Source organism: Pseudophryne corroboree, chromosome 1 (genome assembly GCF_028390025.1).
Source record: "Pseudophryne corroboree isolate aPseCor3 chromosome 1, aPseCor3.hap2, whole genome shotgun sequence".
Classification (NCBI taxonomy): Eukaryota; Metazoa; Chordata; class Amphibia; order Anura; family Myobatrachidae; genus Pseudophryne; species Pseudophryne corroboree.
The window spans coordinates 973932166-973952182 of NC_086444.1; the positions used below are offsets into that span (position 1 = coordinate 973932166).

Consider the following 20017-nt stretch of genomic DNA (forward strand, 5'->3'; position numbering starts at 1 on the left):
GGTGTATCTATAATGGGTGCAGTGTGTGCGGTGCACACGGGCCCCTGGGTCCAGAGGGGGCCAACACCGCACACACTGCAACCATTTTTTCTATACTCACCTTTCCAGTGTCCATCGGTGGCTGTATGTGGGCCCCCTCCTCTCCCGTAGCCGTCACCACCGCTGCTAGCGCACTAAGCACTGGAGACTTCTGCACAGTGCCAGAGTCTACAGCGCATGCGCAAGACTCTGAAAAAATGGTGCAGCTACCATTTTTTCGGAGTCCTTTGCATGCGCTGTAGACTCTGGCACTATGGCAGAGTCTCTAGTGCTGAGAGCGTTAACAGCGGCGGTGACGGCTACAGGAGAGGAGGGGGCCACACACGGAGTCTGCACATGGGTCCCCTCCTCTCTAGAAACGCCGCTGCTCTCCAGCTAAAATTTTGATAACCCTCTGCCTAACTTCAATTGCCTACGAGCTAGTCGTGAACTTTGAACAGTCATTTCTAACTCCTTCTGCAACTGGATTGTGTTTTCCTCTTGTGTATAATTATTGAGGGTAACCCCATTTCCGCAATTACACTGGAATCCCTGGTGCTCTAAAGGAACATAAGCAGCCTGGGGTATGAGAGTCCCCCAAATAGCATTTAACCAGAGGTGGCGCTGTTGCTCAGATACTAAGGAGGTGTTGTCTATCTATGATGGGTGTAGCTAGCAAGTAAATGATGTTAAGGTATATTAAAAGCAGAATTCCCATCATATCAGAATGCAGCTAAACTGATGAGCCCCAATAAGCCCCAGGAGGCTGGTACTTTATCTCCAGCGACTTTATCTCCATCCAAGGCTTAGTAAATAGACCCCAGAGAAACAAAAACAGCTGAGTCGGCAGAAAATGAGGAGCATCAGGAACATACATCTAAAAATATTTGTCCACATTGAAATCTCCAGGTTTTCTTGTTGCATACTTCAGATAAACTGAACTGATTCATAACAATACTTCAGTGACTTTATTATTATACAGATCTTCATTGGCATTGCCATAGCAAACATGTTTTATAAGATCTAATGATCATCGGAGTCACAGCCAGTTGTTTAAGGCTCTTAAGCTGGGTAGACACTAGAGATATTTTGGATGATTTGTCGACTTTCGACGGATCGGAACAACAAATCGTCCAGTGTGTACGCACCAGTGTGCGCTCCCACAGGTTGTTCATCGCATCTTCAGATTGGCCTACATTCAGGTGAATATGAAGATATCGTTAGCGATGCCATGCAGTGTAATGAAGGACGGAACAAGGGATCTTGCCTGGTTCGGGGCAAGGGTAAAATTGTCCTTACCATCTGCAAAATTGATGGTCATCTAGTATGTACCCAGCTTTAGAGTAGCCAGAGTTGATAGTCAGTAAAAAGCCAAAAATTTACCCATTAGTACACATGGAAGTGTCTGACAAATTGTTTTGATATTGTGAAGTTATTGTGTACAAAATACCCTTTAATCATAGCAGCTGCTTGCTCTTTCAGTTGAACTTTTGGACATATTTTTAAACTAGCATATGAATGTCAGTAAAATGCTAGATGTCAGTAAAACATTTTTGTAAAGTTGTTAGTAAAAACATATTTTCAAGGCTGGCAACTCTGAGCACAGCATATTTTCTCCTCTCTTAAGATCATAGATTCACTAAAGCATTGAACATTGCGCATGCTTGAAGTGTTCGGTATCTTATAGGCTAATGGCTGTCATAGTTCTTCTGAAGTAAAATGTGATGTTTGTCTCTCTCAGCATTTTTTAATTGCTGAACCTTGGTCGGATCTTTATGCTCATCTTCTTCATGCAGTACCAGGAATCTTTCCAATTCATCCATACGACACCATCATCTGTGCCGTGTTTTGTCATATCTGGTGAGTAAATACCACCCCAGTAATATCTGCCATTAGGATTAGCCGAGTGGCATCTATTGTACCACCAGCCACCACCATCTTCTTTGGAACACTGTTTGTTTGGATCTGCATGTATCCTACGGATAAAATAAAAGAAGATTATCTTTAATTTTCTTTGCAGTTATCATTAAAATAAAAGGAAAAGACTCATGCAGCGCCTTATATCTCAGAAGACATTGTCCCACAGGACTTTTAATGAGAGGAGTCTGGCTTTGACACTTGTCCTTATATAATGGTATGATTATTATATAGTTATAAAGCTAATGGCATTATTTGGGACTACTTGAGACAATATAAAATGACATAATTCAGATACTGTATATCTGAGTATATTAGTAGCATATTATTATTTAGTACTAATTATTAGTAGTACATCATTTTTTTTTACAATTTTAATATCTATTATGTACTTTTTATTTTGTCTAGATGACTTAATGAAAAAACAAGTGCAAAATATTGCAAGCACTCTGGCCTATACACATTTGTGGGTGTCATGCAGATGGCCATCTTTGTACTTTAGACCAAAATGGATCACCCTAATGTTGGTATTAACAGAAGTGTGTCCATGTAACATCAGGGCCAGATAGACAACTGGAGGGTGTACAGCTATGCTCCCCAGCATCAGGCCATTGGACTATGTTCTTATGGTTTGCAAATAGGAAATGATTGCCATGTTGAGGGGGACATGGCTACGCTTCCTCTGAACTCCAGGGCCCTAAGTGAGGCACAGGTACTTTGTATCTGCCCTTCTCGGTATCACTGCCTACAACAGAGCAATAAAATGTATCCTGCAAAACAGTATACATTCACACATACCAGCCATCGTTGTCTCTGTCATATGTACTGAAGAACATGGCATTGTGTATTGTCATCGTTCTGTTCTCTCCTTTCAGTTGTGGTGCCCCTTCTAAGAGAGCGTTGCCAGCATTTCCCTTGTAGCCACTGACAGATATCTGGTATCTATTTGCCTCACTCTGTACAAGGAACCCAGAGTAATGTGCTGACACTTTACTGCCGCTCCAGTCTTCCATTTCAATTAAGGTTTCTGAGGGTGCCAGGTTGGTAAGTTGGCTAATCTTTTCATTACCCAGCCAGAATTCACCTAAGAAAAGATAGAAAAAGTGTTAATTTCTGATCATAGAGTTCCCCCTCCTCTTGGTTTTCCCTGCACAGATCCGTGTCCCCAGAGCTTCCCCCTCACAGTCAGTGACTGATCATTTCTATCTGAGGTATACCAATTTAATCTTCCCTGTATGGCGCTACAGACATTTGGTGGCACTATATAAATAATATCCAGTATGAAAAGACATCATGTTTATGAGGCCAATATAAGTAAAATACATATGAATATAATATATGTAAAAGTTTTCCATTACCAAAATATATGAACATTACCTTATATTGTACTGTTTATGACCTTGTACTGTATATGTGTACTGTATGTTAGCTTCTTATGTCACCTATTCTTTCCCATCAGTTATTTTAGTCTCAAAAGTGCTCCATACAATGCTTGCAATAAGAAGCTGGTATATGTTGATATTATTAATTGAATTTTAGGTTTGGCCGTCAATGCATTGCTTGCCTCATGTTCAAACCCAAATAATAAAGTCGGCATATTGTTTTCTCTACTAAAGATAAACATATGAATACGCAGATTCAATTACATGTGAGGTGGCATCGGTGCTGCGCGTATATATTAGCTAGTTACGGTAGGCTTATTCTGCAAGCAAAATTGGAATTCAGTTCTGGTGTATTATGCGGCTAACTAAATATGTCCCAAGGTTAAATATCGAATGAAATGGCCATGTACTAAATGAAAAACTGAAAGGGGTATTTCAGTCACAGGCAATGGGCGTTGAAATGGCTCAGCAATATGACCACCAACATTGGCAATTTTCCCTTGTACCCTATAGAGCTGTACAGGAAAATGTGTGATGATAGGTTACCCGTATTGGGATGTAATTATGTGACTGACCATCACAATACCGATGGCTACATCTTGTGCCCCTCAAAATCGCAACTAGTGGGAACAGAACCTGTGGCGAGAGCAGGGCCGGCGACAGGGGGGGGCAAAGGGGACAACTGTACCGGGCCCCAAGGGTCAGAGGGGCCCCAAGGATATGCCACTTAGTGACCGTCAGGGATGTGAGCCGTCTTGTCCAAATAGGTGGTGTGGGCGCAGCCTCAGAGTAATCAGGAGGGCGGGGGTAGCAAGTCTGCGCTGTATAGGACTGAGACAGCTGGCCATGTGGAGAGTGCCAGGGCTCCCTAAGGGCTCAGTACAAAAGTACAAAATGAAAAAGGGGGTGTGCTCTCTCTACAATGGAGCCTCAGAGTGACAGGAGCCTCTTACACACAGTCATTATGCGGCGCAAGTGTGCACCTGCTATTCCAGGTCCCTATCTGTTGCAAGCAGTTATGGGACATGGCAGCAGCTCCGCTGGGCAGGATTCCTGTGCCCTGTGCTGGCCTCTTCTGGTGGGGTGTGAGGGCCGCATGGTACCTGCTGTGTGGTGTGCGGGTCTGGATAGTGGAAAGTGCAGCGCAGGTGAATCTCTCCCCTGGGTAAGAGTGGATTGGTGAGGGTATATATTGCTTTGGCATAGGGTAGGGGAGCTAGGAATGCAGCATGTAGTCATTGGGGACAGACAGACTGAGGGAGCCACAGCTGGGTTGGACACATGTCCCCAGCATGGACGTTATTTGTGAGAATATTCCAATATGCCATATGCTGACTTTGCACTAGTCGTGTCTTGGATGACATTAAATCACTTTATGCTATGAATGGAGTGCTGGTCTTGTCTGCAGCATAGCCCCTGCTGGAGCCTCTGTGTGTGGATAGATGATAGATAGATAGATAGATAGATAGATAGATAGATAGATAGATAGATAGATAGACAGTATACATATATACAATTAGATGGGGCCCCACAGATATCACTGTACGGGGCCCCGAGATTTCTGTTGCCGGCCCTGGGCGAGAGCATTCTGCTGCCGGGTTCCCGCAGTCGGTATACTGACCGCCGGGATCCCCAGCGCCAAAACCATACCGAACCCAGTGTTTTCTGACAGCAAAATATACATTGATTCAATAATAAAGCTTTTCCCAATACTAAAGCCCCCTTTAGTGATGGTTCCTCCTGTGGCACACCCACCACTCCCTGCATAGAGCTGAAACTGTTTTGGATCCCTTTCATTTGTCTTTCTTCATTGCTTTGGAGAGCAGACAAGTGCTGGGACCATGCTAAATACAGAGAATTCACTAGAATACGGAAGGAAGGAAGGAAGGAAGGAAGGAAGGAAGGAAGGAAGGAAGGAAGGAAGGAAGGAAGGAAGGAAGGAAGGAAGGAAGGAAGGAAGGAAGGAAGGAAGGAAGGAAGGAAGGAAGGAAGGAAGGAAGGAAGGAAAAATTCCTACTTAAGGAAGAAGATCTCTTTAATGCTATTTTGTTAAATAAGTAACAAATAAAATGATTACAAGTATAAATGAAACTCACCTGGCATGTCGCAGATTTTCTTTCCTCCATCACGAGCGATATTACCAAATCCATTTTTGTAGGCATCCCAGGTTCTACCAAATCCAACACTGCCATCCTGTCTGTTCTGGATCAGTGTCCAACCTGAAGAATTGTAATTATTGGTTTACATTGTAAATTACATGACCTCAGTGTATACACTACGTGATATTAAGAGGTATATTTATTATTAAGAGCCCCTTCACGGTGATAAAAAAACAACAACTTACTTATCACCAATTTTCGTGGTGAGAAAAAAACAAAACCCTTATCCTCATCCCTACAATTTATCAGAAATAAATATATATTGCCAAGGCAGCTTAACATGGCAGTTTCCTTAGATGTCTGCGTAATCTGGTATGTTAGGTACACGTTTTTCACTGTTTGACCTATAGTGTTATTCTGGATCTGGACCATATAAATGAACTTTATACACTGAACCTATATTCTTGCACTCATTTTAACAGGTACTGTAAGTCTAAGCATGTATGTATTTTAAGCTTGTGCTATGCTGCTGTGTTACACAAAGTTTATATAATTTATTAGCTGTCCCCAAAATAGTGTAAGTTTAAACATACACCTGTATGTAAGCACAATTGTGCTTGCAAATAATTTGACCTTGGCATGCTGGTAACTAGGGGCAAGGAGAGTAGGGCCAAAAATTCCTTGGGTAGGGACAGCAAACAGTACTGTGTGGAAGGTATGCCCTTAAAGGCCCAGGCTATATGCTGCTGCTCTGTCATATCCTGTAACAGCATTTAATGCTGTGTACAATACATACTACCCTTCCATATCCATTACATTGCACTATTGCTATCAGTTCAGTAATAATAGTTAAAGAGAAGCCCAGTTGCATATTCTGCACTGGACCTTTGAATATTATATATTGTATGGCTGCCCCCAGGCTTGGACTGGCCCAAAGGGGTGCAGGGAAAACCACCGGTAGGCCACACTGCCTGGGAGCCCACCTCCTGCTCTGAGGATCAGGTTCCAGACTGTGCACTGGAATTACACATATGTTACCGTATACTGGACTATGGTGTATTTTCTACAGTGCGTTGCTGTTAATTAATTTGGTACATTATCATGCATGCAGCAGCTGAATTTACTGTATATATTTATGAGGGGGCCCAGATGTTGCACTCTCTAATGGTTAGTCAAACCAATGATGTGGCAAGCCACAGCCCCTCTGCAGACTGACCACACCCCTAAACATCGGCCCCTACCACTGCATTTCTCCGGTGGGCCCTACATGCCCCAGTCTGACACTGGCTGCCCCGGCTATGCTAAACCCATTTTAAATTTAACATGCTCACCTCCATCTTGTGTGGTCATGTCACAGTACACTTTGTATGGTCTGAAAAATCCATCTGGTTGAATAAGATACATTTCTGATGTCTCTCCACCTTTCCTGTAGATTTCTTCGCACTCTACAAAAAGAAATTTAATTCCAGATATATAATAAAGTAATGGTTGTTATGTATTAAGCAGTTCCAAACCAATGAGAAATCTATACAACTTAGACGATAATAAAACATTTACATAAAGTATAGAATTCTTTTATGCTTTGTACTGGTTGGTTTTCTTGTGTGGTTAATGTGTTTGGTTGGGGTGTATAGTTAGTGTGTGTCCTTAGTGTGTATTGTTAGGTTCTCAGGAGTGGAATAAAGCTGTAAGAAGAAAAACAATCTGCTCTACCTTTGCCTGAGACCACCGGAATATTGCAAGATGTAACACATGGAGATCTGCAGTTCTCCGACTGTTGTGAAATTGTGCTTTCCAGCTTCTGAATTTTGGATCGCAGGTTTTCCAATACTTGGCGGAGGATGCGTATGCTGGATGGCACATTGTTGTCCAGATTTTCCTTGATGAAAGTGTACTCCTCCTGCAGATCTTCACCGTATTCATTTATAACATTTTGGTTATCTGGAAAGGAAAGGTTTCACAATTGCACATCATCTGCTGTTCTGCACACTGCACACTGCCCTAATAAACCAAGGTAGTTTCTTTAGATTAGATCAGTGTCTCCCAACCTTGGTCCTCAAGTCACACTAACAGTCCAGGTTTTAGTGATATCCATGCCTTAACACAGATGTGTGGATATTCTTAAAACCTGTCCTGTTAGTGTGCCTTGAGGATCGTGACTGGGAACCCCTGGATTAGATAGCTAATTCAATAAAATGCAGGCACGGTACCCAAATGAAATGTGCAAAATGCACTTGAAATTAAGTTTATGTAATAAATATCAATATTTTAATGGAAAGCTGTAACATTTCCAGTGGCTCTAATCAGGATACTGCCCAGCACCAGTGTTACTGGCACAGATCTAGCAGAGGAGAATACTGAGGGGTCATTCAATTAGGGGTGATGGAAAATTGCTCATTCTGGGGTACCGTACCTACAATCACAATATGGGGAGATGTAAGGGCAATATTGGGGCAATGTAGAGTGCCATTGTTGGCGTTCAAACACTGTCACAACAGCACATCTCCGGCTTTGCTCCTAACTGAATTGATGCCAAAGTCCACATCTATGCATTAAAACCCATAATGAAAGTAAACATACCAGAGATTTCATTGTCATTTCACTTTCAGTTATTTTGGCTACAACATGTCCCTATTCAACAGCCGGCCACATGGATCATAAATTCATTAGCTCATTTGATGGTTTCAGATAAAATCGAGTCAAAGTCAACGCAAGGGCTAGACCACAGTAATTGGATTTTTCCAATTTGGCTTTCTGTATGTTTGTGGATGGTAATGTAGAATGGCCACATTGGCACGTGTCGTGGGCTTTCATTTCCACTATTGATTAAGTAATTATAACTAGCGCAATGACGCCTCATATGTGTTCAAACATTAAGCTAATGAAACAGATGAAGTATTATGAACATTAAGATATAATATAAATGTTACCATCATTCAGTTGTTGTCTCTCTTTGACCTTGTCTCCAAGAACAGTGGCATACTTGTATATGTTTACAGTGGACTGTGACAGGGCTTTCACTCTGGGGTCAATTTTAGTTAGGGAGTCTTTAACGTTCTTCTCTTGTTTCAGAAGTGCAGTGCGCAATTCACAGCCATTAGGACATAATACTCCCTGGAAGAATGATATACAAGAAATGTATGACTACAAAAGAATGGTAATTCCCAAGCTAAATGACTGTCCTTACAAAAGTCCTGTAGAATCACTGTGATACTTTGTGATTTTTCCTAATATACCCTAACTGTTGTCCAATGAGTGAATGGGCAGAATAGATGCTTAGTGCAATGCTGCTTGATCATGTAATTGAAGATGGTGAATAACATGATCTGCCCCAAGTGTCACAGTGCCATTTTACTGGGACCCAAAAAAAGGCAACAGTTCTCAATAGAATATATTGTATATGTCACAATCAGGGCCCCCAAAAAACATATTCTGAGATGACACTTATGGGTTAATTTACCAAAGTGTGCGTTTATAAAAGTGGAGATGTTACCCATAGCAACCAAATTCTACTTATCATGTATCTAGCACCTTCTAAAAGATAGATAGAATCTGATTGGTTGATATGGGCAAGATCTCCACTTCTATAAACCCAAATGTTAGTAAATATACCCCTTAGGGTCCTGACTGATTGCACACCCCTGAGTAGAGATGATGGTTACAGTTGTATATTCCTAGCTATCATACTGATTATGATAAACGCGGAGGCAGAATCCTAGCAGACCAAATTTTCAGTGGTATAAAAACATTCCACATTCTCATGTATGGAAGTTACCATTTCCGTACAGTACTATATTGCTATATAAACAAAGTACAGTACAAGTTATGTCATTTGTTTATATGATTTAAACATAATCTGTCAATAATACGTACACAATACGTACACAATATAAAAAGGAATCTTGATTGCTTATTATATATATTAATAAATTCAGCTCTCTTAAAAAATATCTCCTTGACTTAAACCCCTACTCATGCCACAACATTTTCCCAACCCTGTGTCTACTGTCCAAGCAACTACTACACACATATTTCTCCACTTCTAACAATCACACAGATTACTCCAATAAAGTCTCCATATAACGCCACTAAAACACTGCTCATTGTTCAAGAGGATGTTTTACTGATGATTATCATTACTGCTACTGCTGGTGTGTCTTGGTCCTAGCCTGCTCAACATAATTTTTGAGTATCCTGAGCATCACTGAGAAAAAATCCTAGGCCAATAAAACATATATAATCATGGACTGAAGAGAAAAAAGTCATTGGAATGAGTCAATGTTGCAGTAAAAAAAAAAAAAAAAAAGGACACACACAACAAACTTTAATGCTTTTGAAACCGAGTACAGGTTGAGTATCCCTTATCCAAAATGCTTGGGACCAGAGGTATTTTGGATATCGGATTTTTCCGTATTTTGGAATACTTGCATACCATAATGAGATATCATGGTGATGGGACCTAAGTCTAAGCACAGAATGCATCTATGTTACATATACACCGTATACACACAGCCTGAAGGTAATTTTAGCCAATATTTTTTATAACTTTGTGCATTAAACAAAGTGTGTGTACATTCACACAATTCATTTATGTTTCATATACACCTTATATACACAGTCTGAAGGTCATTTAATACAATATTTTTAATAACTGTGTGTATTAAACAAAGTTTGTGTACATTGAGCCATCAAAAAACACAAGTTTCACTATCTCACTCTCGCTCAAAAAAGTCCGTATTTCGGAATATTCCGTATTTCGGATATTTGGATATGGGATACTCAACCTGTAGTACATTGTGTTACTTTGCTGTGATCTGAAACTCTGTCCAACTTTGCCTCCATTATGTATAAAGCACTATTTAGTACTTTGCAAGGCCATGGCCAGCACAACAATGTGTGATACTAAGAGAACTGCCTTTGCCCATTCTCCTGCCCACAGTTAACCTCCATATGAAGTGATCTTACATTAAATGACCATCATTTTCCATATTACTAATACCATCTTCCATCCATACAGTCTCTGCTAAATGTACCCAAAACCTCCCCATTTATCTTCATGATGCTCACCAAGTACAACAAATCCTAATACAAGGACAAGCCTGTTTCCAGTAAATTATTCATATTCTACTCTTTACCCCAAACACTTATTTCCATTCCTTCCTGTTTCGCCATTAACACCCCCTTTTTTTACTATAATATGCACAATGCTCATACCGTCTGTTCATACGCATGTTTACAGCCTCCTTCATCGGGATAGACTACGGCTTCCTTCTTCTGCCCTCTGGCTGGTGGCTTGGTTGGACGTAACTGATAGTATCCTCCACTGGCTGGTAGTGAAGGAGGGCGCCTGGTGGGAGCTAGCTTTTGTCCGGGATTAAGTGGCCTATGTCCTCTCGCATCAGCTAATGTTTTATTGACCTCAACCACCTGGTAGAAAAAGTAACCAGTTACTCTCATGTTTAAAAAATATCAACACAAATGAAATTTACAGCTATTGAGGTAGACTTATGAATAGAATATACAGACCTAATTAAACTATTGTTCACTATAAATGTTACATTGATGAAACTCTAAACTTCATTTCAAAAAGATGTAAACACATCTTTTATTCAGTGGCAATGAGAATGGGGTGGGTACTGTTGGATATGGGCTTGTTGGAAGTGCCCAGTGGGTGCCCAGGTCCACCCCCACACTACACTTCTGACCTGTCAGTAGCTGCAGGCCAGTCTCACCAGCCAAGTACACTTGGGATGGCCACCAACCATTGATGAATGACAACCATCGATGGCTGCTGGTTTTATAATCAATGGCGGAGATCTCCACTATCAATGGTACAGAGCCCCTCATCGACTTTAGTCTCCCTGGTGCTGGGACACAGAGCTTAGCTTCACCCCCTGATGTGACCCATGAAGTCCCACCCTATCTCTGATTGGCCAGCTATAAGTAAAAAGAAAAGAGATGACCATTGGTGGGAGGAACCATCAATGATTCACTTCAGTCGATGTTTTCATACCACTGAGGTTAGCCACCAATGGTACAATTGATGGTTAACCCCCCCAGTGGCCATCCCCACAGCTGTGCGCCTGGCTGAAGCAGCTTCCTCTCTCTGCATGATGTGTGGAGGGAGGGGGGGAATGATTGCACTGATTGCGCCCCCCTCTGAATTTGCACCTGTACAGAGAAGGCAAAGAATTATCAAGTGAAAATTAAATATTCTCCCTACTGTGCTGCGCAATATGGCGGCGCTATATAAATAAATTATATTAAATAAATAATGCAGTCATCTAGATGGTGAGTCAGGCTGTCAGAGGAGAGAGATCTCCTAAGTCTGAGTACTGTAAAGCATTCCTTTCTATCATCTCTGGTAGAACAAAAGATCCCTCTCTGTTATATGTACGGAATACACGCGATTCCCCGGCGGACGGAATGTTTGCTGTCATGATCCCGACAGCGGAATCCCATCCACCAGAATGCCGGCAGTGGGGTGATATTATATTCTCCCGAGGCGAGGTTATATTCTCCCTCTATGGGTGTCATGGACACCCACAGAGGGAGAATAGCCTGTGTCATTTCACCGCCTGTTGGGATTCCGATGTCGGTATTGTAACCGGTGGGATCCTGACTGGCGGTGTTTTAAACGCTTCCCATATGTAACACTTTCTGGTTGTACTCTATGAAGCAAGAACATTAATATAGAGAGTTAGACATTATTACCTTTGCTTTTGGTTCTTCATCCTGCAAAATATGTAAAAAGGACAGTTCAATAAAATGATACAATCACATTGCACACTGATTCCATTAAAGTAATATATGGCTACAGATTATAAACTATTTATAAAATAACAACTAAATAAAAACTAAACAAAAGAATAATTACAAACATGGGTAAGTGAACAGAATGACCACTGTACAAATTAAATAATAATAATAATAATAATAATAATAATAATAGTAATAATAATAATAGTAATAGTAATAATAATAATATTATGGAATAAAATAATGCTAGTTTAGTATGATTACCCCATCTTCTTCATCGTAATCACTGCACCACACTGCAGAGGCGCAGAGTACTAGTAACAAGGCCACCCTCATGACTTTAGCCATGCTTGGTTTTAATGGTGCCTCACTAAGGAACATTTCTTCTTATAGCTCTATGGCACTGACGTCCCCTCCTGACTGTCCGCTGATAGGATGACAATTGCACATAGACTCCTGCCTTGTTAATAGGTAATCTACCCTGTTACGCTGTTTACAGGAACTGTGAGACTCCGTTATGTCAGGCTGAATTATTGCAAAATTAGGGTTTAGAGTCAGATTAGAAAACTGAACTAATGCTGTAGTGAATAGTTCAATCAAGTAATACTCAAACCTTTCATCAGTATATTAGACTGTGTACATGTACTGTGTATGCCAAGACATAATGTAACACATGCAGTAATATATTTTAGCATAACAAGATATGTATGGATTGTGTCAAGACTATGCACATAACCTAAGGTTACAGCAACGTATTTGGCTAAGTAACCAGCTACAGATGTAGCCATGTTCATCTTTGCTGCTGCCTTGCGCCAGGCTGTGAATGGAGCGATTGCCAGCTGTGAATAGTCACAGCACGGTAGGCCGTGTGGCATGCCGCATCGCAGCAAAGATGAGCATACATCTGTATGATTACTTAGGGGTATATTTACTAAGTTAGGAGTTTTCTAGATGCAGCTACATAAATGTTACGTTGAATTGGAATGGTTGCTGTGGACAATGGGGGTCATTCCGAGATTATCGTAGCTGTGCTAAATTTAGCACAGCTACGATCATTCACACTGACATGCGGGGGGACGCCCAGCACAGGGCTATCCTGCCCCGCATGTCAGTGCCGCCCCCCCCCCCTCCCTCAGCAGAAGTGCAGAGGCATCACACAGCAGCAATGCCTTTGCACTTCAAGAGTAGCTCCCGACCAGCGCAGCTTTAGCGTGCTGGCTGTGAGCTACCCATCGCTCCCCGGCCCACAGCGGCTGCGCGTGACGTCACACAGCTGCTGCGGCCCGCCCCCTGTTCGGTCTGGCCACGTCTGCGTTGGCCGGACCGCACCCACGAAACAGCGGCCAATCAGGCAGAGGCGTTCGTAGCGGCCCGACAGCCTTCGGCCGTCTGGTATGCGCCAACGCATGCACAGTTCGGACCCGATCGCACCGCAGCGATAAACTGCAGCGTGCGATCGGGTCAGAATGACCCCAATATCTCCACTTCTAACAAACTCCTACCTTAGTAAATATACCCCTGAATAATCATACAGATGATTACTCAGGGGTATATTTACTAAGGTAGGAGTTTTTTAGAAGTGGAGATATTGTCCACAGCAACCAATCCGATTCAACTTAACATTTATACCCCTTTCACATTGCACTAAAAACCCAGTATCGACACGGCATATTACCGTGTCGAAACGGGTCAGTGTGCGATGTGAAAGGTCCTATTCAGAATTAGCGGGTCGCCTGACCCGGTACTTCAACCCGGTAAAAAAGAAGGGTTATTACCGGGTTGATTACCGGGTCAGGCGCATTGTAAATGGGAGCCGTTCCGATGCGACACGGCTCCCATTCACAGCATAGGCAGAGGCGGCGCAGGAGATGAGCTCATCTCCCGGCGCCGCCTCCACCCCCGCCCCTGCTGCTGCTGCGCCCTCCGCTGCTATGGCAACAGACCCGGTATATTGCCGGGTCGGAAAGCCAGCAACGGAGCGCAAATGCCGGATCCCACCCGGTAAGTACACGTTTCTCTTACCGGGTAGGATCCGGCATTTGCGATCTGAATGCAGCATTATATAGCCGCATCTAGAAGATAATAGCTAAAATCTGATTGGTTGCAATGGACAACATCTCGACTACTAAAAAAACTCACACCTTAGTAAATATACACCTTAGTGACACTTCTCAATCCAACATGACTGGCAAAATTATATAGGGGGCATTTGTGTATCTGTCACTGTGGGGCAATGTATATCTGGCACTGTGGGGGCATTTGTGTATCTGGCACTGTGGGGCAATGTATATCTGGCGCTGTGGGGGCATTTGTGTATCTGGCACTGTGGGGCAATGTATATCTGGCACTGTGGGGGCATTTGTGTATCTAGCACTGTGGGGCATTTGTGTATCTGGCACTGTGGAGCAATGTATATCTGGCACTGTCGGGGCATTTGTGTATCTGGCACTGTGGGGCAATGTATATCTGGCACTGTGGGGGCATTTGTGTATCTGCCACTGTGGGGGCATTTGTGTATCTGGCACTGTGGGGCAATGTATATCTGACACTGTGGGGGCATTTGTGTATCTGGCACTGTGGGGGCATTTGTGTATCTGGCACTGTGGAGCAATGTATATCTGGCACTGTGGGGGCATTTGTGTATCTGTCACTGTGAGGGCATTTGTGTACCTGGCACTGTGGGGCAATGTATATCTGGCACTGGGGGCATTTGTGTATCTGGCACTGTGGGGGCATTTGTGTATCTGGTACTGTGGGGCAATGTATATCTGGCACTGTGGGGGCATTTGTGTATCTGGCACTGTGGAGCAATGTATATCTGGCACTGTGGGGCATTTGTGTATCTGGCACTGTGGGGCAATGTATATCTGGCACTGTGGGGGGCATTTGTGTAACTGGCACTGTGGGGCAATGTATATCTGGCACTGTGGGGGGCATTTGTGTAACTGGCACTGTGGGGGCATTTGTGTATCTGGCACTGTGGGGCAATGTATATCTGGCACTGTGGGGGCATTTGTGTATCTGGCACTGTGGGGGCATTTGTGTATCTGGCACTGTGGAGCAATGTATATCTGGCACTGTGGGGGCATTTGTGTATCTGGCATTGTGGGGCAATGTATATCTGACACTGTGGGGGCATTTGTGTATCTGGCACTGTGGGGGCATTTGTGTATCTGGCACTGTGGGGCAATGTATATCTGGCACTGTGGGGGCATTTGTGTAACTGGCACTGTGGGGGCATTTGTGTATCTGGCACTGTGGGGCAATGTATATCTGGCACTGTGGGGGCATTTGTGTATCTGGCACTGTGGGGGCGTTTGTATATCTGGCACTGTGGGGCAATGTATATCTGGCACTGTGGGGGCATTTATGTATCTGGCACTGCGGTGCAATGTATATCTGGAACTCTGGGCCAATGTATATCTGGCACTGTGGGGGCATTTGTGTATCTGGCACTGTGGGGGCATTTGTGTATCTGGCATTGTGGGGCAATGAACTGTATATCTGACACTGTGGAGGCATTTGTGTATCTGGCACTGTGGGGGGCATTTGTGTATCTGGCACTGTGCGGCAATGTATATCTGGCACTGTGGGGGCATTTGTGTATCTGACACTGTGGGGCAATGTATATCTGGCACTCTGGGGCAATGTATATCTGGCACTGTAGGGGCATTTGTGTATCTGGCACTGTGGGGCAATGTATATCTGGCACTGTGGGGGCATTTGTGTATCTGGCACTGTGGGGGCATTTGTGTATCTGGCACTGTGGGGACATTTGTGTATCTGACACTGTGGGGGGCATTTGTGTATCTGGCACTGTAGGGCAATGTATATCTGGCACTGTGGGGGCATTTGTGTATCTGGCACTGTGGAGCAATGTATATCTGGCACTGTGGGGGCATTTGTGTATCTGGCACTGTGGGGCAACGTATATCTGGCACTGTGGGGCAATGTGTATCTGGCAATATTGGGGTCATATGTGTATCTGCCCCCCATATGTGTATCACGCCCCCATTTTTATTGGCCACGACCCATGTGACATTTGGCCACACCCATTTGTGGGCACGCGCCTTATGTGCGCGCACACAGTACCTATGAGACATTTGTCCCTAAGTATGTGATATGTGATAAGGCCCTCTGCCTGCACAGCCTAGCTGCGAAGGCAGACGTCTACCTGCCATGTTTCGGGTCGCACTGGCTGCCCAGACCACTGTCCAAACCGTGGTCACAAATCCGCCCCCTAAACGCAGCGCCAACGCCTCCTCCTGCCCCGCAATGAGGCAGAGGCATTCACATATGTGAGATGCCGTCACATCTCACTGTGTGAGCACGTGCAGTGCGGATTCTGCATGTGCACACACTGCAAAAGGGCTTCAGCATGCGAATGCGTCGCAGATGTGTTCCATGCTGAATTGGGCCCAATATTGCTAGTCATGGGTGTAATTCTGAGTTGATCGCAGCAGCAAGTTTGTTAGCAATTGGGCAAAACCATGGCCCTCATTCCGAGTTGTTCGCTCGCAAGGCGATTTTAGCAGAGTTACACACGCTAAGCCGCCGCCTACTGGGAGTGAATCTTAGCTTCTTAAAATTGCGAACGATGTATTCGCAATATTGCGATTACAAACTACTTAGCAGTTTCAGAGTAGCTTCAGACTTACTCGGCATCTGCGATCAGTTCAGTGCTTGTCGTTCCTGGTTTGACGTCACAAACACACCCAGCGTTTGCCCAGACACTCCCCCGTTTCTCCAGCCACTCCCGCGTTTTTTCCGGAAACGGTAGCGTTTTTATCCACATGCCCATAAAACGCCGTGTTTCCGCCCAGTAACACCCATTTCCTGTCAATCACATTACGATAGCCGGAGCGAAGAAAAAGCCGTGAGTAAAAAAACTATCTTCATAGCAAAATTACTTGGCGCAGTCGCAGTGCGAACATTGCGCATGCGTACTAAGCAGAAAAATGCTGCGATGCGAAGAAAATTACCGAGCGAACGACTCGGAATGAGGGCCCATGTGCACTGCAGGGGGGGTAGATATAATATTTGCAGAGAGAGTTAGATTTGGGTGGGTTATTTTGTTTCTGTGTAAATACTGTCTGCTTTATTTTTACACTGCAATTTAGATTTCAGTTTGAACACACCCCACCCAAATCTAACTCTCTCTGCACATGTAATATCTGTCCCCCCTGCAGTGCACATGGTCTTGCCCAACTGCTAACAGATTTGATGCTGCGATCAACTCAGAATCAGGCCCCATGTACAGTATGCTAACGAAGGAGGGAAAAGAGATCGTTACCGTCCTTCATTAACATCGTTCAAGGGGGGTCATTCCGAGTTGTTCGCTCGGTATTTTTTTCTCGCAACGGAGCGATTAGTCGCTAATGCGCATGCGCAATGCCCGCAGTGCGACTGCGCCAAGTAAATTTGCTATGCAGTTAGGTATTTTACTCACGGCATTACGAGGTTTTTTCTTCGTTCTGGTGATCGTAATGTGATTGACAGGAAGTGGGTGTTTCTGGGCGGAAACTGGCCGTTTTATGGGTGTGTGCGAAAAAACGCTACCGTTTCTGGGAAAAACGCGGGAGTGGCTGGAGAAACGGAGGAGTGTCTGGGCGAACGCTGGGTGTGTTTGTGACGTCAAACCAGGAACGACAAGCACTGAACTGATCGCAGATGCCGAGTAAGTGTGGAGCTACTCAGAAACTGCTTAGAAGTGTCTATTCGCTATTTTGCTAATCTTTCGTTCGCAATTTTGATAAGCTAAGATTCACTCCCTGTAGGCGGCGGCTTAGCGTGTGCAAAGCTGCTAAAAGCAGCTTGCGAGCGAACAACTCGGAATGACCCCCAATGTGCACCCAGGTTCTGATATGTATGCCTGTCGAGCCGATATATCAGCTGTGTACACATTGCTCCAGTGTGTACCCAGCTTTGGCTTCCACCAGTGTAAAAGGAAACAATTTTACTTGTAAAGTATACTGCTGAGTATTGCTTAGGTGGGCTGGAACAGAACAGCTTATTTAATATCCAATCAAGACTAGGACTCAGATATTACTAGGAGATAATTGTACATCTGGAGCTAAAGAGCCAAGGTTCACTAAGAACCCAAAAGCAAATATGATCACTCTATCACTATGGTACAAAGGTCTTGCAGCATATTAGAAGTAGGAAGCTGTTAACCAGGGATGCGGTTGGGAGACCGCCGGTCACTATACCGACGCCGGAATCCCGCCCGCTGGAAAGCCCGCAGTTGACATGCCGACTATTCCCATCCCATTATTAACCAGATATGAACCAATCTTTTGCACAAAAGTGACCTACAGTACCGCTTTTATGTGGGAAAAAAGTCAGAAAACATGAACAGAAATATATACGTGTGGATGCGTTCATGTTTACAATAGTACAGGTTGAGTATCCCATATCCAAATATCCCGTAATACGGAATATTCCGAAATACGGACTTTTTTGAATGAGAGTGAGATAGTGAAACCTTTGTTTTCTGATGGATCAATGTACATAAACTTTGTTTAATACACAAAGTTATTAAAAATATTGTATTAAATGACCTTCAGGCTGTGTGTATAATAAGGTGTATATGAAACATATATGAATTGTGTGAATATACACACACTTTATTTAATGCACAAAGTTATAAAAAAATATTGTATTAAATTACCTTCAGGCTGTGTGTATAAGGTGTATATGAAACATAAATGCATTCTGTGCTTAGATTTAGGTCCCATCACCATGATATCTCATTATGTTATGCAATTATTCCAATATACGGAAAAATCCGATATCCAGAATACCTCTGGTCCCAAGCATTTTGGATAAGGGATACTCAACCTGTATTAATTAGAGATGAGCGGGTTCGGTTCGTCGAGATCCGAACCCCCCCGAACTTCACGTGGTTTACACGGGTCCGAGGCAGCCTCGGTTCTTCTCGCCTTACACGCAAAACCCAAACGGGGGAAAACATCATCATCCCGCTGTCGGATTCTCGCGAGATTCGGATTCCATATAAAGAGCCGCGTGTCGCCGCCATTTTCACTCGTGCATTGTAGATTGAGCGGAGAGGACGTGGCTACATTCTCTGCCTGAATAGCCCAATATCAGCTAAATATCAGCTCAATATCTGTTCTCAGTATCAGTGCTGCATTGTGGTGACCAGTATATAGTAGTATAGTACAGTAGTCCATTGCTGCTGTATCTTGCTTCTCCGTGTCAGTTCTAGTATCCTAAACTGTGCTCAATTTCTGTACTCAGTATCAGTGCTGTATTGTAGTGACCAGTACAGTAGTCCATTGCCGTATCTTGCTGCTCCGTGTCAGTTCTAGTATCCTGAACAGTGCTCAATATCTGTGCTCAGTATCAGTGCTGCATTGTGGGGACCAGTACAGTAGTACAATACAGTAGTCCATTGCTGTATCTCGCTGCCCAGTGTCAGTTCTAGTATCCTGAACAGTGCTCAATATCTGTGCACAGTAACAGTGCTGCATTGTGGTGACCAGTATATAGTAGTACAGTACAGTAGTCCATTGCTGTATCTCTGTTATGCACACCAGTGCCAGCAGGAAAGTACTGGTGTCAGAACTGTTATGCACTCCAGTGTCTGCAGGAATGTACTGGTGTTTGAACTGTTATGCAAAACAGATGGACTCACAGACAAACTGGGGGATATGACATAACGTACACAGAAGGTGATAGGGTAACAAAATACACACAAAGTGAACAGAGAAGCCCAGAGGCTAAGGAACTGGGTATCTCCCTTGTATTAGAACTGCTAAGATGGAAAAAGCAAGATGTTGTGTTTTAATACGTAGAGTACCCGAAATGCTGTTGCTAAGG

The 20017-nt window shown here is 43.6% G+C and overlaps 1 protein-coding gene across 1 annotated transcript; it reads right to left on the bottom strand.

Moving 5' to 3' along the window:
* Window positions 1-963: 963 nt before the first annotated feature.
* On the bottom strand, window positions 964-12546 carry FGB (fibrinogen beta chain). Its single transcript, XM_063920515.1, has 9 exons — window positions 12440-12546; window positions 12131-12151; window positions 10631-10843; window positions 8347-8530; window positions 7130-7357; window positions 6748-6861; window positions 5414-5536; window positions 2734-3019; window positions 964-1994 (listed from the first exon to the last, which is right to left on the bottom strand). Exons 1-9 carry the CDS (start codon window positions 12521-12523, stop codon window positions 1766-1768), a joined length of 1482 nt encoding a protein of 493 aa, XP_063776585.1. The 5' UTR covers window positions 12524-12546; the 3' UTR covers window positions 964-1765.
* Window positions 12547-20017: the final 7471 nt, after the last annotated feature.

Excerpts from the sequence above, each read along its gene's own strand:
- FGB (XM_063920515.1), bottom strand. The coding sequence starts at position 12,523 with ATGGCTAAAGTCATGAGGGTGGCCTTGTTACTAGTACTCTGCGCCTCT. Across the intron at positions 6,862-7,129 it reads TCCGGTGGTCTCAGGCAAAG|AGTGCGAAGAAATCTACAGG; the intron begins GTAGAGCAGATT and ends TTCTTTTTGTAG. Across the intron at positions 1,995-2,733 it reads GACAGAGACAACGATGGCTG|GATACATGCAGATCCAAACA; the intron begins GTATGTGTGAAT and ends TTTTATCCGTAG.